This window comes from Cynoglossus semilaevis, chromosome 14, assembly GCF_000523025.1.
Source record: "Cynoglossus semilaevis isolate Cse_v1.0 chromosome 14, Cse_v1.0, whole genome shotgun sequence".
In the NCBI taxonomy this organism is placed as follows: Eukaryota; Metazoa; Chordata; class Actinopteri; order Pleuronectiformes; family Cynoglossidae; genus Cynoglossus; species Cynoglossus semilaevis.
The window spans coordinates 17393512-17420311 of NC_024320.1; the positions used below are offsets into that span (position 1 = coordinate 17393512).

At 39.9% G+C, this 26800-nt stretch overlaps 4 protein-coding genes across 8 annotated transcripts in view; 2 read left to right on the forward strand and 2 right to left on the reverse strand.

Moving 5' to 3' along the window:
* Positions 1-741: 741 nt before the first annotated feature.
* lin54 (lin-54 DREAM MuvB core complex component) lies at positions 742-10220 on the reverse strand. 5 transcript variants are annotated; one of them, XM_008325539.3, is made up of 14 exons: positions 10085-10220; positions 7342-8126; positions 6607-6718; positions 6359-6489; positions 6015-6170; positions 4926-5118; positions 4492-4565; positions 4201-4398; positions 4017-4105; positions 3569-3640; positions 3143-3245; positions 2926-3063; positions 2629-2831; positions 742-2008 (listed from the first exon to the last, which is right to left on the reverse strand). In XM_008325539.3, exons 2-14 carry the CDS (start codon positions 8095-8097, stop codon positions 1807-1809), a joined length of 2427 nt encoding a protein of 808 aa, XP_008323761.1. In that variant the 5' UTR covers positions 8098-8126; positions 10085-10220; the 3' UTR covers positions 742-1806. The 5 variants fall into 5 exon arrangements, with proteins under 5 accessions (XP_008323761.1, XP_008323765.1, XP_008323763.1 ...); XM_008325543.3 differs by lacking the exon at positions 10085-10220 and adding an exon at positions 9873-10060; XM_008325541.3 differs by lacking the exon at positions 10085-10220 and adding an exon at positions 9729-9854.
* A 78-nt stretch (positions 10221-10298) lies between these two features.
* cops4 (COP9 constitutive photomorphogenic homolog subunit 4 (Arabidopsis)) lies at positions 10299-17379 on the forward strand. The gene is made up of 11 exons (XM_008325546.3): positions 10299-10508; positions 10897-11043; positions 11852-11931; positions 12066-12217; positions 12687-12790; positions 12872-13025; positions 13632-13782; positions 14318-14488; positions 16028-16143; positions 16248-16332; positions 16811-17379. The coding sequence occupies exons 1-11, from the start codon at positions 10333-10335 to the stop codon at positions 16942-16944; spliced, it is 1470 nt and encodes a 489-aa protein (XP_008323768.1). The 5' UTR covers positions 10299-10332; the 3' UTR covers positions 16945-17379.
* On the reverse strand, positions 17378-19988 carry LOC103389912 (placenta associated 8). The gene is made up of 5 exons (XM_008325538.3): positions 19917-19988; positions 19638-19744; positions 18934-19058; positions 18330-18434; positions 17378-18193 (listed from the first exon to the last, which is right to left on the reverse strand). Exons 2-4 carry the CDS (start codon positions 19720-19722, stop codon positions 18330-18332), a joined length of 315 nt encoding a protein of 104 aa, XP_008323760.1. The 5' UTR covers positions 19723-19744; positions 19917-19988; the 3' UTR covers positions 17378-18193.
* A 2027-nt stretch (positions 19989-22015) lies between these two features.
* Positions 22016-26800, forward strand: part of adamts6 (ADAM metallopeptidase with thrombospondin type 1 motif, 6) — a 58057-nt gene continuing 53272 nt past the window's right edge. Inside the window, exons 1-3 of the mRNA XM_008325537.2 lie at positions 22016-24167; positions 25039-25451; positions 25814-26202. Of these exons, the coding sequence (XP_008323759.1) occupies positions 25352-25451; positions 25814-26202 (489 nt within the window). The 5' untranslated portion in view covers positions 22016-24167; positions 25039-25351. The remainder of the gene's footprint in view (positions 24168-25038; positions 25452-25813; positions 26203-26800) is intronic.

Genomic DNA, 26800 nt, shown 5'->3' on the forward strand with positions numbered 1-26800 from the left:
TTTAAGGGGAAAGTTAGCAACACCCGATTTCTTAAACATAAGCTTGACGTATAAACAGGCAACAATGAAAACAATTTAAAAAGAAAAAAACAAACAAACGTACGTTTCCAAATCAGTGCGACATGAGTTCTTCTTCGTCTCCTGTTTCTTCCTCTGCTGCTGCGCCTTCTTCTTTAGCGCTTGGCAAAAATCTAATTGGTGCACTACTGCCACCATGTGTTATTATTATTATTATTTTGCAAAGCCCCAACAACTTCAGCAATATTCTAGTTGACCCTATTGTTAAGTTGACATTTGCCTTCATTTAAAAACGCCCTCCCTTAAAAAAACACCTTTTCAGGGAGGGCAGGTGCAGGCAGTTAAGTAATCAGGCTTGTGATTGGAGAAATACAGGGTCCAAGTCCAGCCTCTGCCAAGTGTTGAGCAAATGCCAACACTTCATATGCATTTATATTTTTAATAATTTAATTAAAAGCCATTACATAATTCTAATTCAAAGACTATTTTCTAATACGACTCATTTTAGTACAAGTTTTATTCCAAATTGTTGGCGATGGTTTATATTGATATTTTCTTGAATCTGTGTTAAAATGTGAAAAAAGAAAGACACAAAAGTCACAGATATAAGAATGACAAAAAAAATAAATAAAAAAATTGACACAAAAGCAGAGGCATGCCCTTTTCTTTTCCATGGAGAGTGGTCTCTGTCCAGGATCTCCATTTAAAAATAGTCTGATTCAATTTATCATTATTAAATTATTTATTACAATATTAAATAATTTATCTGGGACTGATTTACCACAGAACACACACAGCCCTGTGTGAACACCGCTACAGCAGTCACTGCTAAGGTAAGACTGATCTGATTTACAAAAAATAATAAAAAGAAATGATTTGTTCATGATCCATGGACCTGCTGTACTGAGAATGAGACATGTTGCTCACAGTGAGACAAACCAAGAGACAAAGCACTGTCAGAAAGACAACCTCTGTGGAGAAGTCATTTCTTTCCAGTTTAAGACATTTTTAATGTACAAAAAACCTGTGAGTGTTAAACAGAAAACAGCGCCAGTGTCACTTTTTGCCAGTCTGGTCAAACGATTGGACCAGAGCTATACATGTTTGTTTGTAATGCATTTTGTGTGTATGTGGGTGTTCTTGTGTGCAATCCATGTACACTTGCATTTAGGATTGAACCCCAAACTACCGCTACTTATCTTCATTGAGACAATTAAGTCTAAGCGGGTAATAATAATAATAATAACAATATTAACATCTGTTAGCTGTACTGTAAGCCACACATATTGGCGCTGAAAATGAATACAAACACATATGAAAATAAATATCAATGGATACATCTTCTGCTTGTCTGGCCAAAAAGCACAAATGCACTGATTACATACAAGTTTCTTACCAAAATGACAGACATGGAAAAGACAAAGTAAAAATAGAATATAAAAGGAAAAGAAAAAGTGTGAGAAACAGATTGTTTTATGGCCTGGTCTGGAAAATAAAGTGAAGACAAGTCTGTATTCTGCCAGGGCACAACGTCACTCCGTCACATCTGTCCGCCACGGTCAGATGAACAGGTGTGGTTAACACTTCTGAAGGCTGACACACCACAGTGTCCATCTGTCCTTCATTTAAGGACAGTGCAAACGACTGTTTATTATTCCAGCTGTTCTCAGCTCAGCACGGACACACTCCCTTTATTATCAGGTCACTGTTCTGCCTTCTGATGAGGAGAAACTCCCGAGGGTGTGAGAGGTCAGCGGGGGGGAGGGAGAGTCTTCAGGAATGGTCTGCTCAGCAGTTAATTGAGGCACAGTCTGCTTTGGCTTTCCCCGCCGAGCTGATTATACTCATGAGACAGTGTCCAAACTCCTCCAGGATCAGCCTCTCTACTTCAGCCTGAGGCTGGTGAGTCTGTTCCGCCTTTTTGGCCTGCTCCAGTAAACACTCACACGTTGCCTCCAGCACCTCCTTTGTGACGAACGTATATGGCATTCTGTGGAGGAACAAAAACAAGGCTTTAGGAAGGCAATACCCTGCAGACAATTTTGTGACATGGTAGTAGCTGTGGTGACGACACCAGCTGTTGTGTGGGCTGAGGAGCCTGATGATGTCAAGCTGCAGGAACACCAAAGCCAGCTCACAGTGCTGGCTAGAGCTTTTGTCTAACCTTATTCTTCATTTGTTCCACACTTTAATCTAACACATTTATCCTCGGTGGCACTTTAGGTGCTGTGGTATCGAAGCCAACTCCTGAACAGTTGATGTATTGACACAACACAATCACAGGACCAGCCACTGAAACTCACACTCATTGGTGTAAAAAAACAAATTCCTCAGACAACAAATATTGTACTTAGTTGTTGTAGAAAGAAAAAATCAACACTTAGAAAGTTACCATATAAAAAAAAGATTTCAAATGAGTAGTTAGCATCAGCTGACACCTGCAGTTTACTGCAGTCGGGCCATAGTGGCACCGCCGTAAAAAGTTAAATACTGACCCAGACTGACAGTCTGTCCAGAAGTGTGTTCACTAGTCTATTAATATATATGTATTACTCAGACAAAAAAAAACAGTTTTATCCTCAGCTTATTCCATTCACTTAGCTGATGTACCTTCCACCCCCACTTGAAATAACAGGCGTCGGCCGCATCAACAGGTCTGAGATCTGCGAGGACAGCTTGGTCTTGGCTGCAGTTTGCTGTTGCACTCTCACTTCTGCTGCATCTGCCAAATGCATCAGTGTCTTCCTCTCTGGGCTCTCTTCAAAGTTTTTGCAGCCAATGCATTTACAAATGGATGAGCACATGATTTTCGCCTTTGAGATGACACAAAAAAATAAGCCATTTGAAGTTATGAATAAGAATACAGTCGATGACCTGAAGAAAAGAAAGAGGGATGCGTTAGCCCACCTCGTAGCACTCGCAGTAGTTCTTTAAGCAGCCAGATCGCTTGCAGTTGCACCCTTTGCTGTGCCGGCGCTCCGACTCTCCTTCTTTCCCTTTACCAATCTTAGGTTTAAAGGCCTCTGGGTTCCGGTCGAGACATGTCTGTAGAATGTAAAGTTCGTCAGGTATTGATGTATCCATCTTAAAGTCACGCAGCCAACATGATGGAGTTCTTCCTCACCTTGATGGCTTTGAGACGTTCTGTTTCATGTTCCAGATTGTTGAAGCAGTTGTTGCAGTTACAGTTGTTGCAAAATTCACCGTTTGCAAAGCAGTCACAGTACCTGGAGAAAAGAAGAGACTTCTTTACTGAAATAACCACAGACAGAATATTTTTATGTCAAAAAAAAGCATTCCTATCTTGGTTTATAATGAACAATTTGTTCATTTATGTTAAATTATAATTGTTGTATTCCTAACAAAGTCTGACGATATCTACCTGCTGCTGCATTTTCTACAATCTATTAATAAAAAAGCCTAAGAGGAAAAAGAATGAAATTGAATTCATTTAACATCTGTTTTAGTTAAACATGCTTACTCCACCCATTTGATGAGCAACAATAACACACATGCACACATGGTAGTCTTGGGCTTCAGTCTTACTCACAGTTTGAGACACTGTGACTTTGTGCAGTTGCACGGTTTCCTTTGTCTCGAAGTCGATTCTGCTGGCGTCAAACTGAAGTGACAAAAAGATTCCTCATTAGTTGAAAGATTTCCATCTGATTAGTCAGTCTCATGATTCAAATTATCTAGAATATTGGCTTCTGTGACTCATTTCATCAAGATTGATTACAGTACACTATTGACATAAATTGTTCAATTCTAGTATACATTTCAGTAGGGTCTTAATAATGACAAATCTAAAAAAAAAAAAAAACATTGTATCTGCCAAGGCAACCAAAGGAATGTAATTCACTGAATCATGTTTTTACTCTTTATACTGCAGAAATCTATTCAGGGCATTAGATAAAAATCAAGACTTTCAAAAGCGCTTCAAGACTGGGGTTATTTTGTATTGAAGTCTTGTATCTGTGGCTGCTGATTTATCTTACCCATTAAGTGGAAGTCTGGCTTGAGTCTGGACTGAAGAGGAGGTTGTAAAACCAGAACTGGAGAGGGTCACAAACTGTGACTGCTGTAACTAAACAACGGCAGATAAAAAACAACAACACAGAGTTAACCAAGCCATACCTGTACCAGACTACTTTACATATACAACACTACATCCTGTCTTACCTGAGTCACATATTGAGCAGGCACGACTGCGTAGCCCACATTTCCACTCCCTGGAGCTGGTGCTAGGACGGTGCCTGGAGGGAGGTTGGTGAAGTTGGGCTGGATCTGTTGTAACGGGGTTGCAGGCATGATGAGGCGTTGCTGGGTCTGCGTGGTGGTCAATACTTGTGCTGAGGATGTCAAAGGCTTAGGAGCCACCTATGTAAAGTACAATTCATGTATAATTAAGAGAAAAGTCACCGAAAATATCACAGTAACATCTCGCACAAATACAGTGATGGTATACAGTACCTGTTTGACAGTCTGTGCTGGGACAATGGGGACAGACATCCTGACTGGTCCTGTACCAACCACCACAGGTTTAGCTGTGGAGCATCGGGGACAGTGAAGAACATCAGAATAATATTTTAGAAGTTTCTACCAAAAACGGTGAGTCACTGACATGTGTGAATTGTTGTGTTTGGCGCGAGTTGAACTTCGATATAAAAACACTGCCTTTAGAAGAATATTAGACCAAAGCCGGTCAATAAGTAAGATGACTTCAGTCAATTCTAATCTATATTATCAGGTGACATCCCACAGTCTATCTAACTTGGTAAATCTATATCTACCTATATTTCAATATCTAAAGATAATTTAAATACCGTAAATATAGTATTGTCAAATACAAAAAAGATTTAAAAAAAAAAAAAAATCCTCCACATGAACGTGTGTTCATCAGCTACCTGTTTGTATGGAGCTGGTACTGGGAGCACTGGGCTGTCCTGTGCTGCTCGCTGTTGTTGCTGTTACCAGGCGCACATAATGAAACCTGCTTCCTGGTACCTGGATCTGCTGCACAGTAGGCTGAGTGGCCAAGGGGATTATGGTCTTAAACTGAGAGCTGCCGACGGTCACGGATGGAACAGGTTTAATATTCTAAAAAAAAGAAAGGAAAACACTTTCACCACAGTGGTGTACTCATATTTGAAATGAAATCATGTTGAATATGTCATCATTTTATATGTATTTACATTTCTCCAATCTTAGTTTCTAGGGTGAAGACTAATAGATGTAATCACACATTACCAACAGTATAAATTCACTGAGGATTTACAATCCAAAAACAAACTATTTAATATTCACTAATCTTTCACTGACTGAAGATTTACAATCCAAAAACAAACTATTTAGTATTCACTAATCTTTCACTGACTTTACTTATCAGTTGATACAACCAGGCTGGTGGACCCAAAAGCAGAGACAGGAGAGGACGTCGGGTTAAGGTTAAGGTTGAACTATTGATCCCGTACTGGGGAAATTGTTGTGTTGCAGCAGCGTAGGGAACAAAAGGAATTTACAAATTACAACACAAAAACAACTACATTTAGAAAGATCTAGAAGAGTTCAAAATATAAAGTGCAGGAAAAATATGAATATGATACGTGATCATTTGACTGTTATTGCACTCAAACTTGTAATACCAGAATGTAGTATGATAAGGAGAATGCTAAGAGCACCTCAGTGGTAACTTGGCAGCTTGTGGACTGAACCTGAAACCTTCCGGACCCAGGTCTGCTTCCTTAACCACTAAGCCACCACTGCCCCTTGTATATGAGTATGTGTTCCTGTGAAGAGCACTGAAAAATAATACTAACAACAAGTGGCTAAAATAAACAGATTACTTTCACTCAGCAGTAGCTTTTTAAAATATCAAAGTATACTGTTTTACAATTGATTTCTGGTTAAACCTGTGAACTTTCTCTGTAAAACGGTGGGAGCAAGGCTGTAAAAGTTCCTCAGAGCTGCTGTATTCAGACCTGGGTGGCTCATACCTGGACAGTGGGCTGGCTTGTGGCCACCTTGACTGGAGACACAGGCGTGGTCTGCTGGACTGTAAGGATCTGCTGGCCGAGTGCTACGTTGACAGGTAACGCCACCGACTTCTGGGAGGAGTTGGATGTAGGTGAAGCCACAGATACAACAGTGACCTGGCAAAGACCAGAAAAGACGTAAGAAAATATTAGATATTTAGCCAGTGTAAATGACCCATTAGCATTACCACAAGGCATCTGGGCTTTGTTCACATACACAGTCCAACTGAGCAAGGTGGTAGATTCATTTTCCTGTGATATATTTACTGAACCAACATCATAATAAAGGTAACTGTAGTATTTACCTTGCTGGGAGTTTTAAGCGGTGAGATGGCGATCTTTTTGCCAGGGATGCTCTGTAAGCTGCTGTTGTGAGGCTCAGACAGAGTAATGGTCCTCGCAGGCACCACCGGGGAATTCTGCGTCACAACCCGTCCTGTAACAACACAAGATCTGAAAACATTTCCTCTATACACAGAGAACAGATCGCATTTCAATCTGTTATTAAAATAAAACAGATCTTGAGAATGTGAAATAGTTCATAGTGTCTCACCAGCTATAACTGGAGGAACTGACGTCTGAGGACTGAGGCTTTTGCTGTTAACCGTTTTTGTGATGATAAACTTGATTGGTGTGCCTGAGGAGACTGGAGTTTTCTTAGCAATCTGAGGAAACAGCCCAATAAATCAGTGCACGTTGATTCATTCAACATAATGTTAAACAGCATTGTCATTTGATAACGACTTTTTTTTTAAATGTTCCTAACTAATGTATTACCGATGTGTCATCAATACATCAAAAACACATCAATAATGAAACAGTTATAGTAGTTAATAGTACCCATTAGTAACTTTTGGTCACTAAAGGGGGTGTTTTCAGAGCACCACATTTCACACTGTGTAATTAATTTCAGTATGGACTTTGCTGTCGTGAAGAACAAACATGTATTTAATCCTGACAAATGAAATATTTGAAATGTGGGATATAAAAAAAATTGCTAATAATTGATTCTTAGGGAGAAATGTTATGATTGTATTTAAAAAGGTCACATATAAAACAATATTGTTTTGTTAACCTCCTTCTTAAATCATACATTACAACAAATAGAACCCCCCCCCCCAGGAAATAGTGAGGGTTTTTGCATAACCAAAAGGGAAATTATACATGCAATAATAATCATAAAGAGTGAAAATTAAGAACTAAATTATTTTTTTTGTTAAATGATACTAATAATACCAAATTTAAATATACAGCCCCCATTTTAGATTTCTTTTTTCACAGTTTTTACCTGTACAGCCTTCAGCTGCTGGGCCTGAACCGTCGTCAGCTGGTTTGCAGGACTGCCCACCACAGGCTTCAACTCCGACCTTCCACCAATCGTCAGCACTTTAAAATGTGGTACCGGAGACTTTAGGTCTCCTGAAGTCTGTGAAGCGCCAGGCTTGCTGGTCATGTGAGGTAACTGCAGCACTATAGGCTGCCCTGGCTTTCCTATTGTTGTGACCAATAATTTTTGTCCATCTTGCTTGATGACCTGTTGCAGAGTTTCTGCAGGCTTTGTTGCTTCCGTGGCCTGTGATGAGGCTACCTTGTTGAGGATAATTTGGTGGTTGGCAGGAGAAATGGTAAAGGGAGCCTGGAGCTTCTGTAGCCCACTGGTAGAAACAGTCGTGGCAGTCACACTGTCTGTCGTTTTAGTGGTGGCTGTGGATATAGACAGCGCTGGTTTTAGAGTAAGAAGGGATGATGGTGAACCTGATATTAATACATGACTTTCCGAGCTGATTCCGAGTGCAGAGTCTGTGGGTGTGGGTGTGGATATTGATGTGGAAAGAGTTTGAGCAAGTTTAACTGAGGTGGCATCTGGACACACTTTCAGATTTTCTGCAGGTGTATCCGTTTCCATGGGAACTGGCGTGTCCACACTGGCTTCTGACTGGACCATGGCAGAGACAGGTTGGGAGTGAGGGACAACCTCAATGGCCTCAGTATCCATGATCTCATCAGGCAGAAGGCTGTTGAGCTCTGGTGACACCACATCCATGCCTGAAACGTCTCAGCTCTCTCTCGGTCCTGAGAAGAATAATAAAAAAAATAAATAACAGTAGTACGAATATTTTTCCATTGTCACAATCAAAAGTATATACTGTAATTACTCAATACTAGACATGAGGCAAGAACACTAACCACTCTTACATTAACCTGCCCTAGATCAGTTATAGTAAGTTAAAACATACCAATTATATTTATTTATAGTTTAAAATCTCATCAGATGTGTTTTTTAAAGATTTTAGTACATGTTGAACAAAAAAAGCACTTAAAACATAGTAGACATTAGATTTGGCTGACACATTAGAAATTACTGCTGGTTCTACTAACATGTGTTCTCTTCTTACCAGGGAATCTTTCCATCTTCAAGTAAACAGAAGACAATGTATCACGTACAAACTAAAGACTCACCTAGGGAATATACATGTACAAATTCCATTTGTTCAAAAATAGAACTAGTATTTGGAGAAAAAAAGAAAAATGCATTTATCACTTCTTTTAAAATGCTGAGAATCAGAAACAGCAGAACTTTGTGAGAAATTACCTTAAAAGCTGCTTTTGGTCATTCATGCTAATCAGAATAATGAACCTCCCACTTTATGACAATAATTATGTGCCATCTTTAGCAGTAAGAGTTTTTTTTTCCTAAAATGACTGGAAGACAAATATAAGATCATGCTGCCAGTTAGGACTTTATGGCTCTACTCGCATAAAAAACAAAAACACACCTCGGTTTTATACTTGTGTATACTGTTTTAACAGTCAACTGTGATTTGATTAAGAATCACGCGTGCGTGACTTACATTTAACTCTTACTGTTTTGACGAAAGCTGACAGCTGACCGCAGATTTGCTAGGCCGCAACGATCATGAACACTTATCTTTATCCTGCTGCTGCTCTCTACAAAACATAATCCAGCCATTGTCGAGACACGCATAGAACCACGGTCAACAGCTTCTATTGTTTACTTAGTTAAATCTGTTCTGTACTATTTTCCTCAACAAAGCACCATATAAGATACGGATGGGATCAAGAGAGAGAAAAATACGCCGTACTGTTTGTTGGCTGCGTTTCTATTTCAGGCCAGGGTTGGATTTCGAAAGATCCGCCATTTTTACCTCGTCATCAGCTCGGTTAGCTCCCCGGCTAACTATCCCTGAGTAGTAACGGTGAGGTGTTACATGTTATATGCAATTGGCAAAAATAATAACCGTGCAATAACCGTTCCGTTAGACTACTGCTGATTAAAACTGTCATTCCTAGGACAGATACTGACAGCTATTAGCTAACAATAAACTCTTGCAACATAAACAATGCTAGCATTCACTAATACCCCATACTAACACAGAAACTTAGTTACGAACATGACAAACCCAATTAAACCGCCGAGTTTACCAGATTAACTATTTATTTGGATAAATAGTAAACAGTTTCTAGTTCGCAAGGTCCAACTACACATAGTAAAAAGTATTTTCTCAGTAAACGTTGCCAATACCCAATATTTATATACAGGTTTAGCTAAGGATCGTGGAAAAACTAAATACTGACACTTTTCAATAGCACACGGAGACAGTGTTACTGTTTGTTAGTCTCACCAAAACAACTGTCAACTGAGCTTTACTTTACCGTTGCAGCGAGTTGGCCAAATGTCATTAAGTCACCCATTGTAAACTTTATTTCTGCGCAAACAATATTACATTGGAGCGGCTGCAGTAAAATTGCTATTCTTGTGTGAATTATCTACATATTTAACATAATCGTAGACATCACCCCTCTCATCATCATCATCATCATCATCATCATCAGCCTCCTGAGCGGTAGTCCAGTGACCACTACAACCGTAGTAGTGAGCTTGCTAACCCTCAGCTAGCTAGCTACAACAACATTATAACTCCTCATTTAAACACATTCGCAAATATGTAGCATTTCACTGAACACCGCGTGGTGAAGTCCAGAACGGGGCAGAAGACTGGCGAGCTTACCGGAGATTTTTGCGTTGAGCAACGTTTCCAGATAAAATGAGGAAAGGAAAGGGCGATTGTTCAAAATACCGCGCCGAGCGCCATTCTTCCCTGACATTTCACAGGCCGACCACGCCCTCACGGGCTTACGTCACAACACGTAACACTTAAAGCCAAAGGCCATCAATTGCAAGACCAACAGCCGTAACAACAACAAAAAAAAGATTGGAAAGGATAATTAAAATGATCGGTTTGTCAGATAATGTGATATGTTTATTACGGTGGCCGTGAAGGTAATAAAAACCACAAGGATATTTTCAGGAAATAAAGAAAATACAAAGCCATTTCAGAAAACAAATAAACATTACAGAAAACAGCGACATTTCAGATTACGGAAAGGGACAACATTCCATGTTTCTGGTGGAACAGAACCCTGTGCTGAAATGTAAGTTGATGTAATGTGAAGTTCACAGGAATCTATTTGATTTCAAGAAAACTGGGAATTTTTTTTAATATGCAGTACATTTTCCAGGTCCTTACCAAAACTTACATTATTATTTTTTGCAATAATAAAAGCAAAAGTTTACTTTACTACATTTTTCAAAATGTAATCTAAAGCCTTTTGACAAAATGATGGCCACGACCAAAAATCAAGAGATGAGATGAGAGAGATGCTTAATAATGCCTACTAATTAAATGATAAGAGCAAAAAACAAAAAGTTAGTTAGTTGTTTGTACCTTCTTTTTTAGGTATTTATTATTATTATTATTATTATTATTATGTTGCACACAAGATGTATTTATATATGGGCTGCATGTCATGGTTGTTGGAGGACCGGCCTACGTGAATCCTATCGCCGCTCTTGGCAGCAAAAGCCGCCTCTTGCTGACACTTCGTTGAGGACAATGGCAACCGAAGTAAGGCAGGAGCTGTCTCAGCTGATGAATTCAAGCGGATCCCACAAAGATCTTGCAGCCAAGTATGTAGCACTTACTCTATAGCAAGATATTAACGTGATCACATGTATTAACAGAATTCGTATTTATTTAGATAATAATGTACAGTCGGTAACAGTGAGTTAGCAATGGTAGACTAGCCATGCTGACTTAAGTTAGCCGCCTAGCTTTGTTGGTGTCTACAGAAACAACATTGAACGTCCAGGATTAAAACGTATCAGTTCACTAAAGCACAAGGACTTTAAAACATTGAACGTATTCTTCTCTAAACTACAATAACACGAGAAAGCTCTGTTTACCATTAATAATACAGTTATAACATGTTAGCAAGGCGCTACTGTTTTGCTACACAGGGCATGCTAAAAACTGACATCGTTAAAATGTCTCCATTGAAAGTTAAATGTGAAGTCAGCGTCTGCAAATAACAGCTGCAAGAAACACGAGAGCCATAAAAGAGCCTTCTATGTTTACAACCTGCTTGTCTTTAAAAATAGAGTTGTTTGTAAATTATGTTTACGATTTTGATGACATTTGAATGTAACCCTGGACATGATAGTGATTGGACGTCTATATATTTCTGTGTCTGGTTGATGTTGTGCTTCTTTTATGATAATTATTGTTTCTAGTTTCAAATATAAACTGTAAGATGGACATTAAATTGTCATTTCACAAGGCTCTTAAAAACATTTGGAAATAGTTTTACCATCTTTGAAATACATGTATTGTCATATATTTATATTCATTTATATTTATATATTCCTTGTCAGTTGAAAAGCCAATATTACGTGTCAGTTGAAAAGCCAACTTTTTTTTACCTGTCATCTTTCCTAGATATCGACAAATTTTGGAGAAGGCCATTCACTTTACTGATACAGATCAACTGGAATCTTTGAAAGCTTTTGTTGAAGCAAGTATGGTGTTACCTAAATTTTCTCTTTATTGTGGTCAGAAAAAACTCTGAATATTTTGCTGTGAATATTATTGGAGGTCCACAATTTGGACATTACAAGGACATTCCTCAACAATGATATTTCTCTTTTCACAGTGGTCAATGAAAATGTTAGCCTTGTTATTTCGAGGCAGCTGCTCACCGATTTCTGCACACACCTGCCAAACTTACCTGATGCTACAGCTAAGGCTGTGTACCACTTTACTTTGGAGAAGATTCAGCCAAGAGTCATTTCCTTTGAGGAACAGGTGAGTATTCATTGTGGATGATACAATCTGCAGCTTATTCACACACTTAGACTTTATAGTGATAAATATTTTCTCTTTTTAAATCTAGAATTCTGGCAGAATAGAGATTACACATTTGTTGAAGTACACCATCCAATCTTTCTGTAAACTTACTTTCTTTTCTCATACAGCACAGGCTGTAGTTGTATGCCAATGGTGATTGGTTAATGACTTAGGGGCTACTTACTAAAGAAAGAATGTAATTGGAAGAGAATGAAGAATATGTCACTCTAAACTCATTGTAGAACCTTTACCCAAATGATAATCAGCTGCTGATTCAGCATCTAGTAAAACAACCCGTGAGGGATTGTAGGTCTCTCTTGGGGAAACTACTACTTTATTAGCTTGTGGACGATATGGTTCTTATTAGATTGTCCTGCTCTATTTCAAATCATCAGCATGGATTTCTTTTTGTGCTTACTGTCTACAGGTAGCTTCAATTAGACAGCACTTAGCAACCATTTATGAAAAGGAGGGAGACTGGAGGAATGCTGCTCAAGTATTAGTTGGTATTCCTCTGGAAACAGGACAGAAGTAAGTAAATGACTGCCAAATGAGTTTCTTGATCCTTCACACTGTTTAATAATATAGTATCATTTAACCATCTTTCTATAGGCAATACAATGTCGACTATAAGCTGGACACATACCTGAAAATTGCTCGGCTGTACTTAGAAGATGACGATCCAGTGCAGGCGGAGGCATACATCAACAGAGCCTCACTGCTACAGAACGAATCCTCTAACGAACAGCTGCAGATACATTATAAGGTATGGTCTCCAACAGAATCAAGTTGGAAAAGATACAGGTTTCAAAGTCCTTAAAATGCCAAAGACATAAAAAAAAAAGATTAAAATAAAATCTAAATAAACGCCAATATTCATTTTTTTCAGGTTTTACTGTAAGCATCTGGTTATTGCTACACAAATGGAAAGAGCAGTACCAGCAGCAGTTTCTGTTTGTTGCCGTGGTCTGGAAACACACAGACATCTAGCTTTAACACATCTTAATGATGGGTTAGTGCAGACAAAACTAAAGTTGGCTTTTTAAGGGGATTTTGAGGCTTTTGGATCTGGCATTAAAAAAAGCCCTAAAGAGTGTGAAGTTTCTCCCACATTAGACTGCAAGAAAACTGAAGACCAATCAACAGCGGTATTTAGAGCCTTTGTACATTTCACCCACAGTTTTTTCAAACATACCATAGGATAAAGTCTGTCTAGTTCTTGAATAAACATGAGTAGGGTTTAAAAAAACCAGACTGCAGATCATACCATAACATGTCATACAATGTACCAGCAGCTGAGGATAACCTTTCATGAATATTACTGTATATATATTTGATTGCATAAATACTTCCTTTAATACTCCTGTCTTAGGTGTGTTACGCAAGAGTCTTAGACTTCAGGAGAAAGTTCATCGAAGCTGCACAGAGATACAACGAGCTGTCCTATAAATCCATCGTACATGAGAGTGAACGTCTGGAAGCACTAAAGCATGCACTCAACTGCACCATACTGGCCTCTGCAGGTACGGTCATTAATAGAGAGATTCACAGTCCTTAAACCTCTGGAAGGAGTCTTTATATTAACCATATAAACCAGTGCAATGTAAAAAAAAAACAATTTCTTTCATCCACTGACTAATTCCACCATCTCCCGTTATGATGGGTGATTCACAAATTATATTTCTTCTGATGATTAGGGGTGTGTGTTGGCAAGAATCTGGCGATTCGATATGTATACACGATACGGGGCAACAATACTATGTATTGTGATATACTGCGATACTATAGGCATAACAATATATTGATGTTTTTTTAAAGCTATTTAATTGTAGAAAATCTGTCGCACAATACTGTTAAATGAACTATCTTGATGTATCGGATTCAATATATTGATATTTTCTCATACTCGTGTAGATTTTAAGCAATTTAAATAAATAAATAAAAATATATAAATGTCATTCTGTAGAGTGTACAGTAGTAGTTTTTCTTTTGCAGTTTAACTGCTTAATTGTAAGTGTAGATAAAAACAGCTGCCCTGTGTCGTTGTTTTTTTCCTAGGTCAGCAGCGCTCCCGTATGTTGGCCACACTCTTTAAGGATGAGCGCTGTCAGCAGCTGGCTGCCTATGGGATTCTAGAGAAAATGTATCTGGACAGAATCATCAGAGGAAATCAGCTGCAGGAGTTTGCTGCCATGTTGATGCCTCACCAGAAAGCCACCACTGCAGATGGTGAGTAGCAATAACTGCATGGTTTCACAGTCTTACCGAGTTGTTTTTCTATAAACTGTCTTTTTTTTTACATGTACAGAAACCAGAGTGCTTCACTGTACATAAACTATTCCCTCAGTCATATGAATATTTCACTCATCAATGTTATTTTGTTCGAATTTGACTATTCCCTTGTGTCAAGGTGGTAGATTTAACCTTTGAGGTGTTTTTCTAACACATCACATGATTATGACGCTAATGACAGCCGTAGTACCAATGGTGTTGCTGCAGTGCCTGCCGCTATTACATTAACATGCTCACCATTGCTCTGTATAGCCCTTGGTCTTTTGTTTTAGGTCAAATTTAAAGTTTGACTGATTAGGTAAGAAATACAATACTTCAAATATTTTTTTCAGTTAAGACTGAATTGCTGTTACCTGAAAGGTCCATTGGCCTGGCAGAGCATGATATTGTTTTTTATTATTATTATTGTGCATGGAACCATGTGAGAGAAACTTGGCTCTCACTTAGCAAAGCTACTGCATTTCTGCTTCTGAACTTATGTGTAAGTTCTGTCAAATAAATGTTGGCGTGAAAAAATGCACCAATAAGTCCCGTTTTGCGAAACTGCAAATAATGTTGGATTTCCTGTGGTAAATTGTATAACAGTGGTGAAAACTTTACCTTAAAGCTTTATGAGACCTCATGGCTATAAATTGCTGTGGATTTCCTGACAAATGTGATATTTCACTCTAGTAGTCCTACTTCTTGAACCAGGACTGTTTCTCAACAGTGCTGTATATCAAAAACGTTTGCTGTATGAAAACCAATCAAGACAAAATTTTCCTATGTCTGTCCTTTCATCTGACTGCAGCCAAAGACATTCGTTGTTTTCCACTAAAACATTTTTCTTAAATGACGTTGTCATACCATATCTGAAATACACATTTCTAACATTTCGACGTCACTCACCAACCTGACATAACTGTCATGTCACTATGTTCCATTCTACATTGTTCACTGGGACTGTCTGCATCCCTCTGGTGTAGCAGGGAAAAGAAAATCCTAATAATGAGACATTTAAAATTAATGGTGGATCCAGCTTACAGCAGTGAAGGTCAACCTGACTTGACAAAAGTAAACAGGACTACTCTGCTGTCATTAATTATGGAGTCAGGATGATTGATATTGGGATTACTCCTAGCTATCAACTCCTTGCCCTGAACACAGTGTAGGACCACCATGGGAGGACCCTTGATGTGCCAGAGAACAACAAGAGTTTATTTCAAGTCTCCCATGTATGGTCATTGAACAGCTGGTGTCTTCAGATTGGCTCCACAGTTCTCTCACATATACAGGGTTAGGGGAAAAAAACGTAGTGGGAACGATCTTCAGCCGTGCTTCCAAGAACTTTGCTATTGTTTGCAAGATATTCCCCCGAATGAGTCAATGTGCTGCAGAACACACCTCAATAAATCATACTGAGACCCAAAGTTTGGAAAATGTTATTTAACTTTGAGCTATCTTTTTTCCCCCTCTCCCAAACTCCTCTGGCTCCAGGCTCCAGTATCCTGGACAGAGCTGTGATTGAACATAACCTGCTGTCCGCTAGTAAACTCTACAACAACATCACGTTTGAAGAGCTAGGAGCTCTGTTGGAAATTCCTCCAGCTAAGGTGAGACGTGACTACGTAGATCAACAATTTCATGCAGCCCACAACAAAGTCATGTTGGTTCCATCCTGTACTTAGAAAACCAACATGTGTGTGTGTTCCTTTAGGCAGAAAAGATCGCCTCCCAGATGATCACTGAAGGACGCATGAACGGATTCATCGACCAGATAGATGGCATCGTTCACTTTGAGAGTGAGTGATTACATTTTTTTCCGATTCAATAATTATCGTCATTCAAAGCCATAGTTTCACACAGTGAATGTAATTGCACCAATAAGTCCATCTTGAGGCAGTGGTGGCTTACTGGTTAAGGAAGCAGACTTGGGTCCAGGAGGTTTCAGGTTTGAGTCCACCAGCTGCCAAGTTACCACTGAGGTGCTCTGAGCATGGCACCGTCCCCACACACCAGGGGAGCTCCCTGGTCCTTAAAGCTGCCCACTGCTCACTTTGGTGATGGGTTAAAGCAGAGGTCACATTTGGTTGTGTGACACTTTCCACTTTCCCTGTGGCTAACATACAGCTGCTTCAAGTTGATGAACTGTGTACCTTTGTACGGCCAGTAGGGGGAACCCTCTAAAAAAACATGTTGTTTACCCTTTTGATGAAACACAGATCTGTCTGTTCACCGTCTCCTCCTTTGTTTTTGTTCATTTCTTTTGGTCTTTTGCAGCCCGTGAACCTCTTCCTACCTGGGACAAACAGATCCAGTCATTGTGTTTCCAAGTAAACAACCTCCTAGAAAAAATCCGACAGGCCGCTCCAGAGTGGGCCGCACAGGCTCTGGAAGCCCAGATGACCCAATAAACATTCCCAACAGTCAAGTTTTGTCTGCCTGCTCGACCACATCACCACTTTTTTTACTGCAGTGCAGTGGAACGCTCTGCTCTGGTCAATCTGGAATCTGGAAAATCTCGATCATCTTTTGTTCACTCAGATGAGAGTTGGCTGTGTGTCTCAATATTCATTATCTGTATCAGAATCAATTATACAGATAATTACTGAAGAGATATTATTAACCTTGGACAATGACTTTGGACACTTTACATGGTTGTCATGATTAAAATAAAATAAAAACCCTGAAGTTTAATGTCCTGTCAATGGTTTTTGTGTTCTCTCACTTTTGTTTTTCAAATTATGTATGAAGCTTAGTTTGTGTCTAAGGACCCCTGGTTTACTGAATTGTGTACATTTCTCAATCCACCTGTATGAAAAGAATTAAATTAAAGGTTGAGAGAAGTTGTTCAGCTCGCATTTTCTTTATTTTTACTTAAAAAGCTGTTCGACACTGACAGTCTTATCAAACACGACTTTTGTTGGTTATTTTTTCATGCCAGTAATCTCAACAGCTCCACACATTGGTGGCCAACCAGTCGGGAGGCTCAGGACATTGTCATGCACTAGTCTCCCCCAAATAAAAAAGTGAGAAACATTATGACACTTTAAAGTTTTATACCATGTTATCTTTTAATCATTAACAAAGTGAGTATAAATGGTTGGTTGTCTCAATTGGTGATCATAAATGTGGTGGTCACCTGTGCTCTGGTTTTTGTTAAATGTCAAGGAGGCTTGGTAATGAAAGATTGAATACACACCTCAAACACAGGGATGATTTTTTTTTTGTTTTCAAGAGTATTATTCCATCAATCATCAGTGTTGACATTTAAATTTATTAGTTGAAGGTCTACAGTGTTTTATTGCCCTTCCATATTGATTTGTCGTACCATAATAATCCATTAGGTTCTAGCATTGAACTTTGAGCATCACCACTGATACGGTACCTGTGTGTTGATAGACCCAACTGCTTAGCAATGATTTACATCAATTAATTTACAGTATGTGTGAATTCAGCAAGTACTGGTGATTTCTGACAAATCCGATTGGTTGCTTTGACACAGAAACATCGGTGAAAATGTTTGTTTGTGTTCTCATTATTCATACCAACGCACATTTCCTAATTAACTCAACACGCAAAGGGAACTGGATTTTATTGTCACTAGTCTTTCTTCTCGGAGTGTGTGACAGTCCCAGGGTGTGCATGACTCTCTCGCAGCATCTAGAAAGCATTGAGGAAGTGTGTTAATGGTCCATCCTTTCCGACAGCTTCATAAAGTTTCAAATATAGCATCTATTCTCTCACAAACTTTATATTGTCCGTGGTTAGCTCGGTGTGTGTGTGTTAACAAGCTCACTCAAAAAATGCCCTGGTCCTTTCTACGGTCGATGTCTCTCTTCAGTTGACAGGTGGCACAGATGGTACAACACAGGGTCACCATGTAGTCCTTTAACAGTGAGCCCTGGAGAGGCAGTAAAAGGTGAGGCTGCGCTCAGTGACTCACACTGAATTACTGCATTTATACAATCAGGGATAGACCTTCTGTTTGCCAGGGGAGGTGTTTATGACATTCACCACAGGATGTTGCACCTTTGTTCACTGTGCACGAACAAAATCTTTCTAAGAAGTCACCTAGTGACATGCTAAAACTTTTATTGAGTAGGTAAGAGGAAAAATAAAACATTAAAACAAGAGAATTTGTCAACAGTCAATATGAGAAAGATCGTGCTAAACCGACACGTATCGTTTCTAAAAGTCAGTACACCCAACTTTAAAATCAGCTACACAGATATAGTAGTATATAAATAATTAGACTACAGTATTAGCCAAAGCCTCACTGTACCACAATGTAGCAGTACAACTACTTCATACAAGTACTTCATTTATAATCCACTCACATACACACACTAGTGCTCAGCTCGGTGGGTTCACTCCTGCCCATCACCACTGTCTCCACTCACCTCGATGTTGTACCGTGTCCTGTAGACACTGCGTATGGCCATGCTGTGACCACACAGACAACACTCGTCCATATCACTGGCAATGGAGCAGCCCATACATGGGAAGCAAAACATGCCAAAACAGCCTACAAAGTGAGATTGGGAAAATATAAATGAAAAGTTGTGATCCGCTATAAGAGAATTAAAAAATATCTGGAGGATCTGCCTCGCTTTTGACCCCCCGACCTTTGACTGAAGTCATTGCTGACAGCAGCAGTCAGTGTCTAATTGCAATATGTCTTTTAAATGAAAAATAAATCAATAACACATCCAAAAAAATACTACATGTATTTGCTGGATAGGGATGAAGGTGGACAGGAAAGGTAGAGAAAACCAAAGGTATTTCGATTTGGTTTTTCAGATTTCAAGATTTGAAACTGGAGAGACCGGAGACTAGAAATAGTTAAAATTTTGAAGTATATTTTGGACTGTCGTCTTCTTGGAAGGCGGTCCGTGGCGCCAAAAAGTTTGGGCACCGCTGCTCTATCACACCTTAGAAATCAAATGACAATATCTTCTAAACAATGTAAAAAACAATTAAGAACTTTAATGATGGTGTAAAGATGTGTCTTGGTATAAAGTCTGAAAAATCTTCTGTGTTAATTTTTTTTGAACATTTTGAAAAAAAAAAAGAGTGAAAGCGTGAGCGTTGTTTGTGGTCTTACAGGTTCCACAGTCATCGCAAAAATCACATAGGCCCGTCTGAAAGTCGGACGGTTGGTATCGGCCTGGTTGTGTAGTGACAGCCATAATCAGGATAAAAACTGTACGTCTGTAGGAAACAGAGTTGGTCACTGGCAGAAGGTCTTCTGAACAACCATTAACTTTACTCTAAAGAGCGGTAGACTCTTTAAATCCAATATAAATTACAGGTAAATATAAATTACATTGGTTTAAAACTTGTTGGAATTTCTACAAACTTGTGTTAAAGAGGTCAAACTTACCAGATGGAGGGAAAGTTGAAGAATAACAGATTTGAACAAGGACAGAAGGAGTCTGTATAACTGACCAAAGCCAGTGAGTCACATTTTTATAGGTATATTGTGTGTAGATCACGCCAGCAAACACCCCCCCACACACACACAAGGTGTGGTTGAGTCACAAAGATTAGGTTTTATGAACACAGATAGAAGATAATACTGCGGACAATCCAGAGTAATACGTATGAATCAATAATATAGGTGACATTTACATAAAAAACATTCAACTTTAAGTTTTTACATACGTATAAGAGCCTTGTTATACTCTTGCCAGACACAAGGGGGCAGTGCATTCCACTGTCTGGCGGCTGCCCGCACCGGTCTGTGCAGAAGGAGCGGTAATGACGACCTGACTGTAATGATATGGGCTACTACATAATGAGCAGCTGTAACTGTAGCTAAGGAATAAGCATGATTTTCAATTTCCGACAGACTAAAGATAGACTAAGGGTAAATTATACCGAAAACGCATGGGGTTGCTATTAGCCTACACTAAAGCAGACCCTTTAGTTCAGCGTTTCTCCCGCCTTCAAAGTTAACCCCCGAGTGTTGTTGTTGTTTCTAGATAATGTCATTCAAACCTGTGTCTGTTGTTTTGTAGCTAGCCTCAGCTTTCACTGGTTTCATTAAGGCCACCATTATAAATCCCGCTGTTCTGTGTTCTTGTTGTGTTGTTGTTGTTAGCTACTGTATATTTTCTATGAATCGCCTGTTCCTACTTGTGGCCGCTGGGTGATTTGTTTAAATTGTTTTCTTACCATATTGCATTTCAGGGAAATGTAGTATTTAAGGAGTCCGAGTTATATTTGGGGTTTAATTGGCATCAACATATAACGAGAATCTAACTGAACAGCAAAACAATACAAACTAAAGAGGGAAACTGAGACAAAGAACATTCAGTACTGCACTTCATTATTAGATCTACTTTTAAAATAAAGAGAGTAAAAAATTCAATTGAAGAAATGAATGAGTTAGATACCAGTAATTACCAAAGGTCTGTGGAAGAGGGTCTTCTGAAGGAGGGCTACAGAGATCATTGAAGTAAGGATAAAGAATGGAAAAGGAGATGTTTGATTTTGTTTGTCAGAGTTAGTGTCTTATCAGTTAATCCCCAAGACAGGAATTGTGATGTGTGTGAAGTTCCCGAACATCTTAGATAAACATCAGACACGTGACCCTAGAGCTGGACCGAGATCTTTCAATGATGGAGTCTCTGAGCAAGTCGGAGAGAACGTAGAAAGTTCGCATGTCGTCTCATTTTAAAGAATCAATAATTTACTCTTTACCACAGTAAGAAAGGTTTAATATCCATGAAACTACATGGCATTTATATTTAAGACATGTGAAAGTTGTTGGCTTGTAAACTTGTATCCACGGCAGTTCTTTTACTCCTGTGGTGTTTTTTTACAGTGTGGTACAGCTACTTCTACCAATGAAAAATCTAAATACATGTGCACGTCGCATGTCCAAAGGAAGAATCCACTGGTTTCATATTATACTGTATATACTATAACTACCATGTGTTTTTCATATAAAGCTGTAACTAACTGTCAGCAAGGGAAATATGAAGCACAAGAATTCCCTTTCAATTGAGAGAAGTGTATATTACAGGCGAAGCAAAGAATGTGACATACTGGCCCTATGCAACACTCTTTAATATATATATATCTATATATATGTATATATATATACATATATATATATCTGTTTTTCTTTTATATATATATGTGTATATATATATATATATACATATATATATTACAGGCGAAGCAAAGAATGTGACATACTGGCCCTATGCAACACTCTTTAATATATATATATCTATATATATGTATATATATATACATATATATCAGTTCCCCTTGAAGGGCCGAAGACTGCATAGCTGCAACTACTCCATAGCCTATTAATATATGTTTCTGCAACTGAAAATTATTTATTGAAGTTAAATTGTTTATCACTGTGTTATAAAATAAATGTATTACTTACTCATTATTAAATGTTTTTTTAGCTCACACGGGCCATACAAAATGACTTGGCGGGCCGCATTTGGTCATTCGGTTTGATGCACAAATATATTAAAGCTTATTGTAAAAATGTAAGTGAAAAAACAATTTGAGAAGACAAAGGCATCCATTATGTGTACACACAATAGCAATATTGAAAAATACTATATCCTAACTGGGTTGACATATACCAGAGTGGAAATACTTAATACTAATTTAAGGTTCTGGTCATGATAGTGTGGGAGTGGTTACTGCTCTTGCCTTAGAGCACAGAGATCATGTGTGGGTTTTCTCCTACAGACCCAAAAACATAGAGAATAAGGTAAAAAGCTCTCTCTAACTTGAGCAGATTCAGGATTAGGATGGAGAGGATGAATGTAGGTAAGGTTTACACTGAATGTTCTTCATCAGTTTTGTGACAGTCAAGAAGACAGATCATACACATCAGTGTATTTTTCCCACATTGGAAAATAAATAAATAAATGATTTTAATTTACTGCGCCCTCCCATGCATGCATCTCACTGCCCCCTGAATAGTGTCTGCCCCCCACTTTAAGAACCCATGGTGTAAAATGCGCTATTTTACACCATGGGTTCTCAAAGTGGGGGGCACACCCACTTAATGGTTTTCTTCATGTTATTAAAAATTGAACTGTGGACTTCTTCCTGGCAGTGATGACGTAGGTAGTATTGATAATTCAGTTTCCCTTCCTCGTCTGATGTTAAATACTGACTTAGTGCTTAGACTAGATGCTCATGTGACGACCTATGGCAGCAGACACGTCAAACCGTTGACTCACAGCATGGACTAAACACATGTGTAGGTGTTCCGTTCCATTACTCCGGGCCGGTTTCCCCTCGCCTACTCTTTATGGGGATTTTCTCGAAGGGCTGAAGAAGTTAAGGTGTTATTTCAGGGCAGCTCTCAAGATAGACATGCGCACAGCTGATGGAAGAGTGAGAGGCACATCTGCACTGACGTCAACCCCACTCTCCCCCACTATTTGCCCCCCTCCTCCCCCCAGCCGCAAAAAGCTGCCAATTTGAAGCTGTCCGAGTCTAGGACATACCCGGTCTGTGTAGTGTGGAGCAGCAGCAGCAGCAGCAGCAGCAGCTCCAGGCCAACTTTGGTGTTTGCATGCACTTTCTGTCAGGCGGTTTGTGAGGTGGCAGAACAACCCCCTCTGCACCCTCAACTTTTTTGCGCCAACTTAAACCACCTACAGCAGCAGCAGCAGCAGCACATCTGCCACCACCACCTCCACCACAGAGCAGCACAGAGCCCAGATGATAAAGACGACTGATTAGGCTGAAAATAGACCTTGGAGGAAATCCAAGACTGTGAAAGGCTGTCTTTTCCCCCCTTCCCGTGACAGTGTCTCTGGTGTGAGACAATGCTGCTGCTGCTCTGAGTGGGAGACTCACTGGCTGCACTGTGTTTGAGGAGAGGATGGCACAGTTGAGGAGGAGATGAGGAGAGGGGAGCTGAGGAGGTCTATGTGCGGAACTTCACGGCCCTTTTGTCCCGAGCTCGAGCTCTCCCTGCACAGTCGGAGCGGAGCTGACAACATGAAGATGAGCATGGTAACTTTATCTCTCCCATTACACTCCCCCTCCGCTCTGCGGCTCAGAGCAGGACGGTCTCTTTCCGGGCACTTTCTCTCTTCTTCTTCTTCTTCTGTTCCTTCTTCACCTTCTTCTTTCTTTACTTCTTCTCCTTCTTTTTCCTCTTCTTCTTGACTTTTTCCTCTTCGTTAGGGACAGATTAGTTTGAACATCAGTTTGATATCGTTTAGAAGGAAACCTTCATGTCAGACAGGAACTTTTGCACACGCGTAGTTTGAATGTTAAGTGTAGTTTTGGAGACGTTTACGCACCATATTGCGGTGCAGTAGTGTCACTCCTGCAGGACGTCCACGCTACTCAAACTTTTCCTGATGAACTTTCTTTTAAACCCACTCACTTCCCTCAGTGAGTGCAGACTCACAGGCGGTTCCCGGGGCCGGGAGTTCTACGTTTTTGACGTACCGGTGCAGCGCTCACAGACTGGCAGCTGCAGTCTGGATCTTAGTGGCCAAGTAGGTAGCGCCGTCTGACTGTCCGTGTGTGCCTGCAGCTCGGGAGAGTCAGTCAGCGGGTACAGGTTTAGCACACGCCGTCTGTCATCGGTGTTTCCACTGGGCATCATCATCATCCCGGAGCCGCTGAAGTTTGTTTATAATTCTGCCCTTTTAGCGCACGCTGCGTGTCAGACGCGCCACAAATGAATCTACTGGTCTGTGTGTCTGTGTCTGTCCTTCTCTGTGGTTCACACGGTCTGTTGTAGCCCGTGGTCATTTAACTGTCCGGCAGAACAGAGCGTGATGAACTCAGCACTGAGACTTGTTCTAGTTTAATTCATTCACCACACAGGCTAAACCAGATGACAACATCACATTTCATCACTGACTTTCAGCCGTTTCCTGCTTAAGTGAATCCTCAATTTGTTCTTCCGTTGATTTGATGTTTTGGGTTTCGACCTTTGATTTAGTTTCTCATCTGTTTTTCTTTATTGTTGGTCATCTGAAAAGTCATTGGTGGATTACTCTGAGGTTTCTATTTGGTTAACATGTAGCCTTATATGTTCAGAAAAAGCCAGGCAAGATATAGGTAATAATGCTAATAATGCTAATAGTGCTAATGTCTTGTTAAGATATTATGAGAATGCAGTGAGTGATGAGAGGCCACTATTTAGTTTTATTTTCTTTAATATTTGTTCTTTATTCCCTCCATTTCTCCTCTTCGTGGAGGACAGTGTTATTTATTTTCACGTCAAATTGACGTGAAAATTGAGATGTAATTTATGAATTTTGTCTGTACATATGAATTCAACGTGACATGAATAAAAACATTGGTGAGAAATTAATAGTTTAAATACACTTTACAGTCAAACAGTGGTTAATGTTGATACTTTTCTGAACTAAAGGATATTCACGGTGAACCACGTGTTGTTATGTAAAATAACGTCTGCAGCAGATTGAGTTTAAGACCAAGTCTGGAAGATAAAAGGTCACTTAACCTTTGATTGATTTTCTCCACAGGAATGCAGATGGATTGGTCAAGACAAGTTCCCAATATAGTGCTTCCTGTTTGGAGTTACACCTGAGAGTGACTGTGTCTGATGGATTAGCGTGTTTTCTAGGAGATGCTGACGTGAATTCAGAGGCCAGGGAGATGTGGCAGCGCTCGCCTTCAGGAGAAATCTGAGACTCGGATGAGTCTTGGGGCAGGAGGACATTTGAGTGAAGAGACAAACCATAGACTTGTTATGGTGTGGCATCAGACTGGCCGTGCGCTTTTAACCTGACTGTTGCACCCTCTGCTCCCACCCCATGTCACATCTTCTCCTGAATTATGGAAATTTTGTGGAAGACACTGACTTGGACTCTGAGCCTGGTGGTGATGGCTGCTGCTGAATTTCAGAGTGTCAACAGACTTTCACACAACTCTCAAGGTATGATGTAGACCAAGCATGGGCAAACTAAGGCCTGGGGGCCGGAGGCGGCACGTTCAGCTTTTTAATCTGGCCCATCAAACTTTTCCAAAAAATATATAATTAATTTATATTATCATTATACTTCTGCCTTTTCCCTGCAATACCCGCATTTTCCCAATAGATGGTGTATAAAACGATAAAAAGCATTTTTAGCATTTTAGCCTTAATACATGACCACGTTCACATGAATGTCTATCTATTTGCTCCCGACTCGGCCCCCTGACGTAGACAGACGGACAGGATTGTACTTGTGATCGTGTGTTCGTTGTCACAACATCTCTTTTAATGATTCATTCTTTTTTTTTGTTCACCTGCAAAAGAGGAGTTCCTGTCCTACGTGCAGCACTACCAGCTGACTGTCCCAGTGCGGGTGGATGAGAATGGAGAGTTCCTTAGCTACACTGTGAAGCACCACCGGCCCGGCAGACGGAGACGGGGGGCCATGGACCCTCTGATGGGACCAGCGCCTCAGTTAGACTCAGACCCTCCAGAATCCCAGCTCTTCTACAAACTATCAGCCTACGGAAAGCACTTTCATTTAAACCTGACGCTCAACCCCCACCTAGTGTCCAAACATTTTACCGTGGAGTATTGGGGCAAAGAGGGGCTGGAGTGGCGTCACAACACGGTAGACAACTGTCACTACGTGGGATTTCTACAAAACCAGCACAGCACCACCAGAGTGGCCCTCAGCAACTGCAGGGGCCTGGTGAGTCCTCTCTGATGTTTCAGTTGTCGTCATCAGGAGTGGGGGTCAGCGCACGCTGACTCACAGCCATTCACTGCCACACAGTTTACATTCCCAAAGTCAGACAAAACCATAATATTACTACTATCAAAACATTGACCTAAAACTGATCTGGTGTCAGCTGTGACAGTCTTTTTAATGCCGTGCCAAAGGATTAAAACAAATCGTAGTCTGCTTAGCATGATCTTGGCCTCCTTCCACTTGGCAGGCCAGGACTGAAGACAGTTTAGGACGAGGTGATGCTCATGCAGAGAGACCACATTTTCACAATGATCAGTTTTTTTAGTTCCAGTTATTTTGTCATGTATCGTACTTCAATAATGTAGTGAAAAGCCTGCAGCGTTCAGATTACCTTTTCCTCAGCCTGTCTATATCATAGGTATGACCTCATTTTAAAAAAAGACTTTGTTCAAAAATACAACTCAGCGCAGCTAACAAGGTGTCCAATTATTCTGCTTCAATCTTTTGTCCTTGGGCTCCTGTCCACGGCCTGTGTCACTGTCTAGTCTTTCACTTTTCTAATCAGCAGAGTGGAAGAAACTTTTGATCGCTTTTGTCC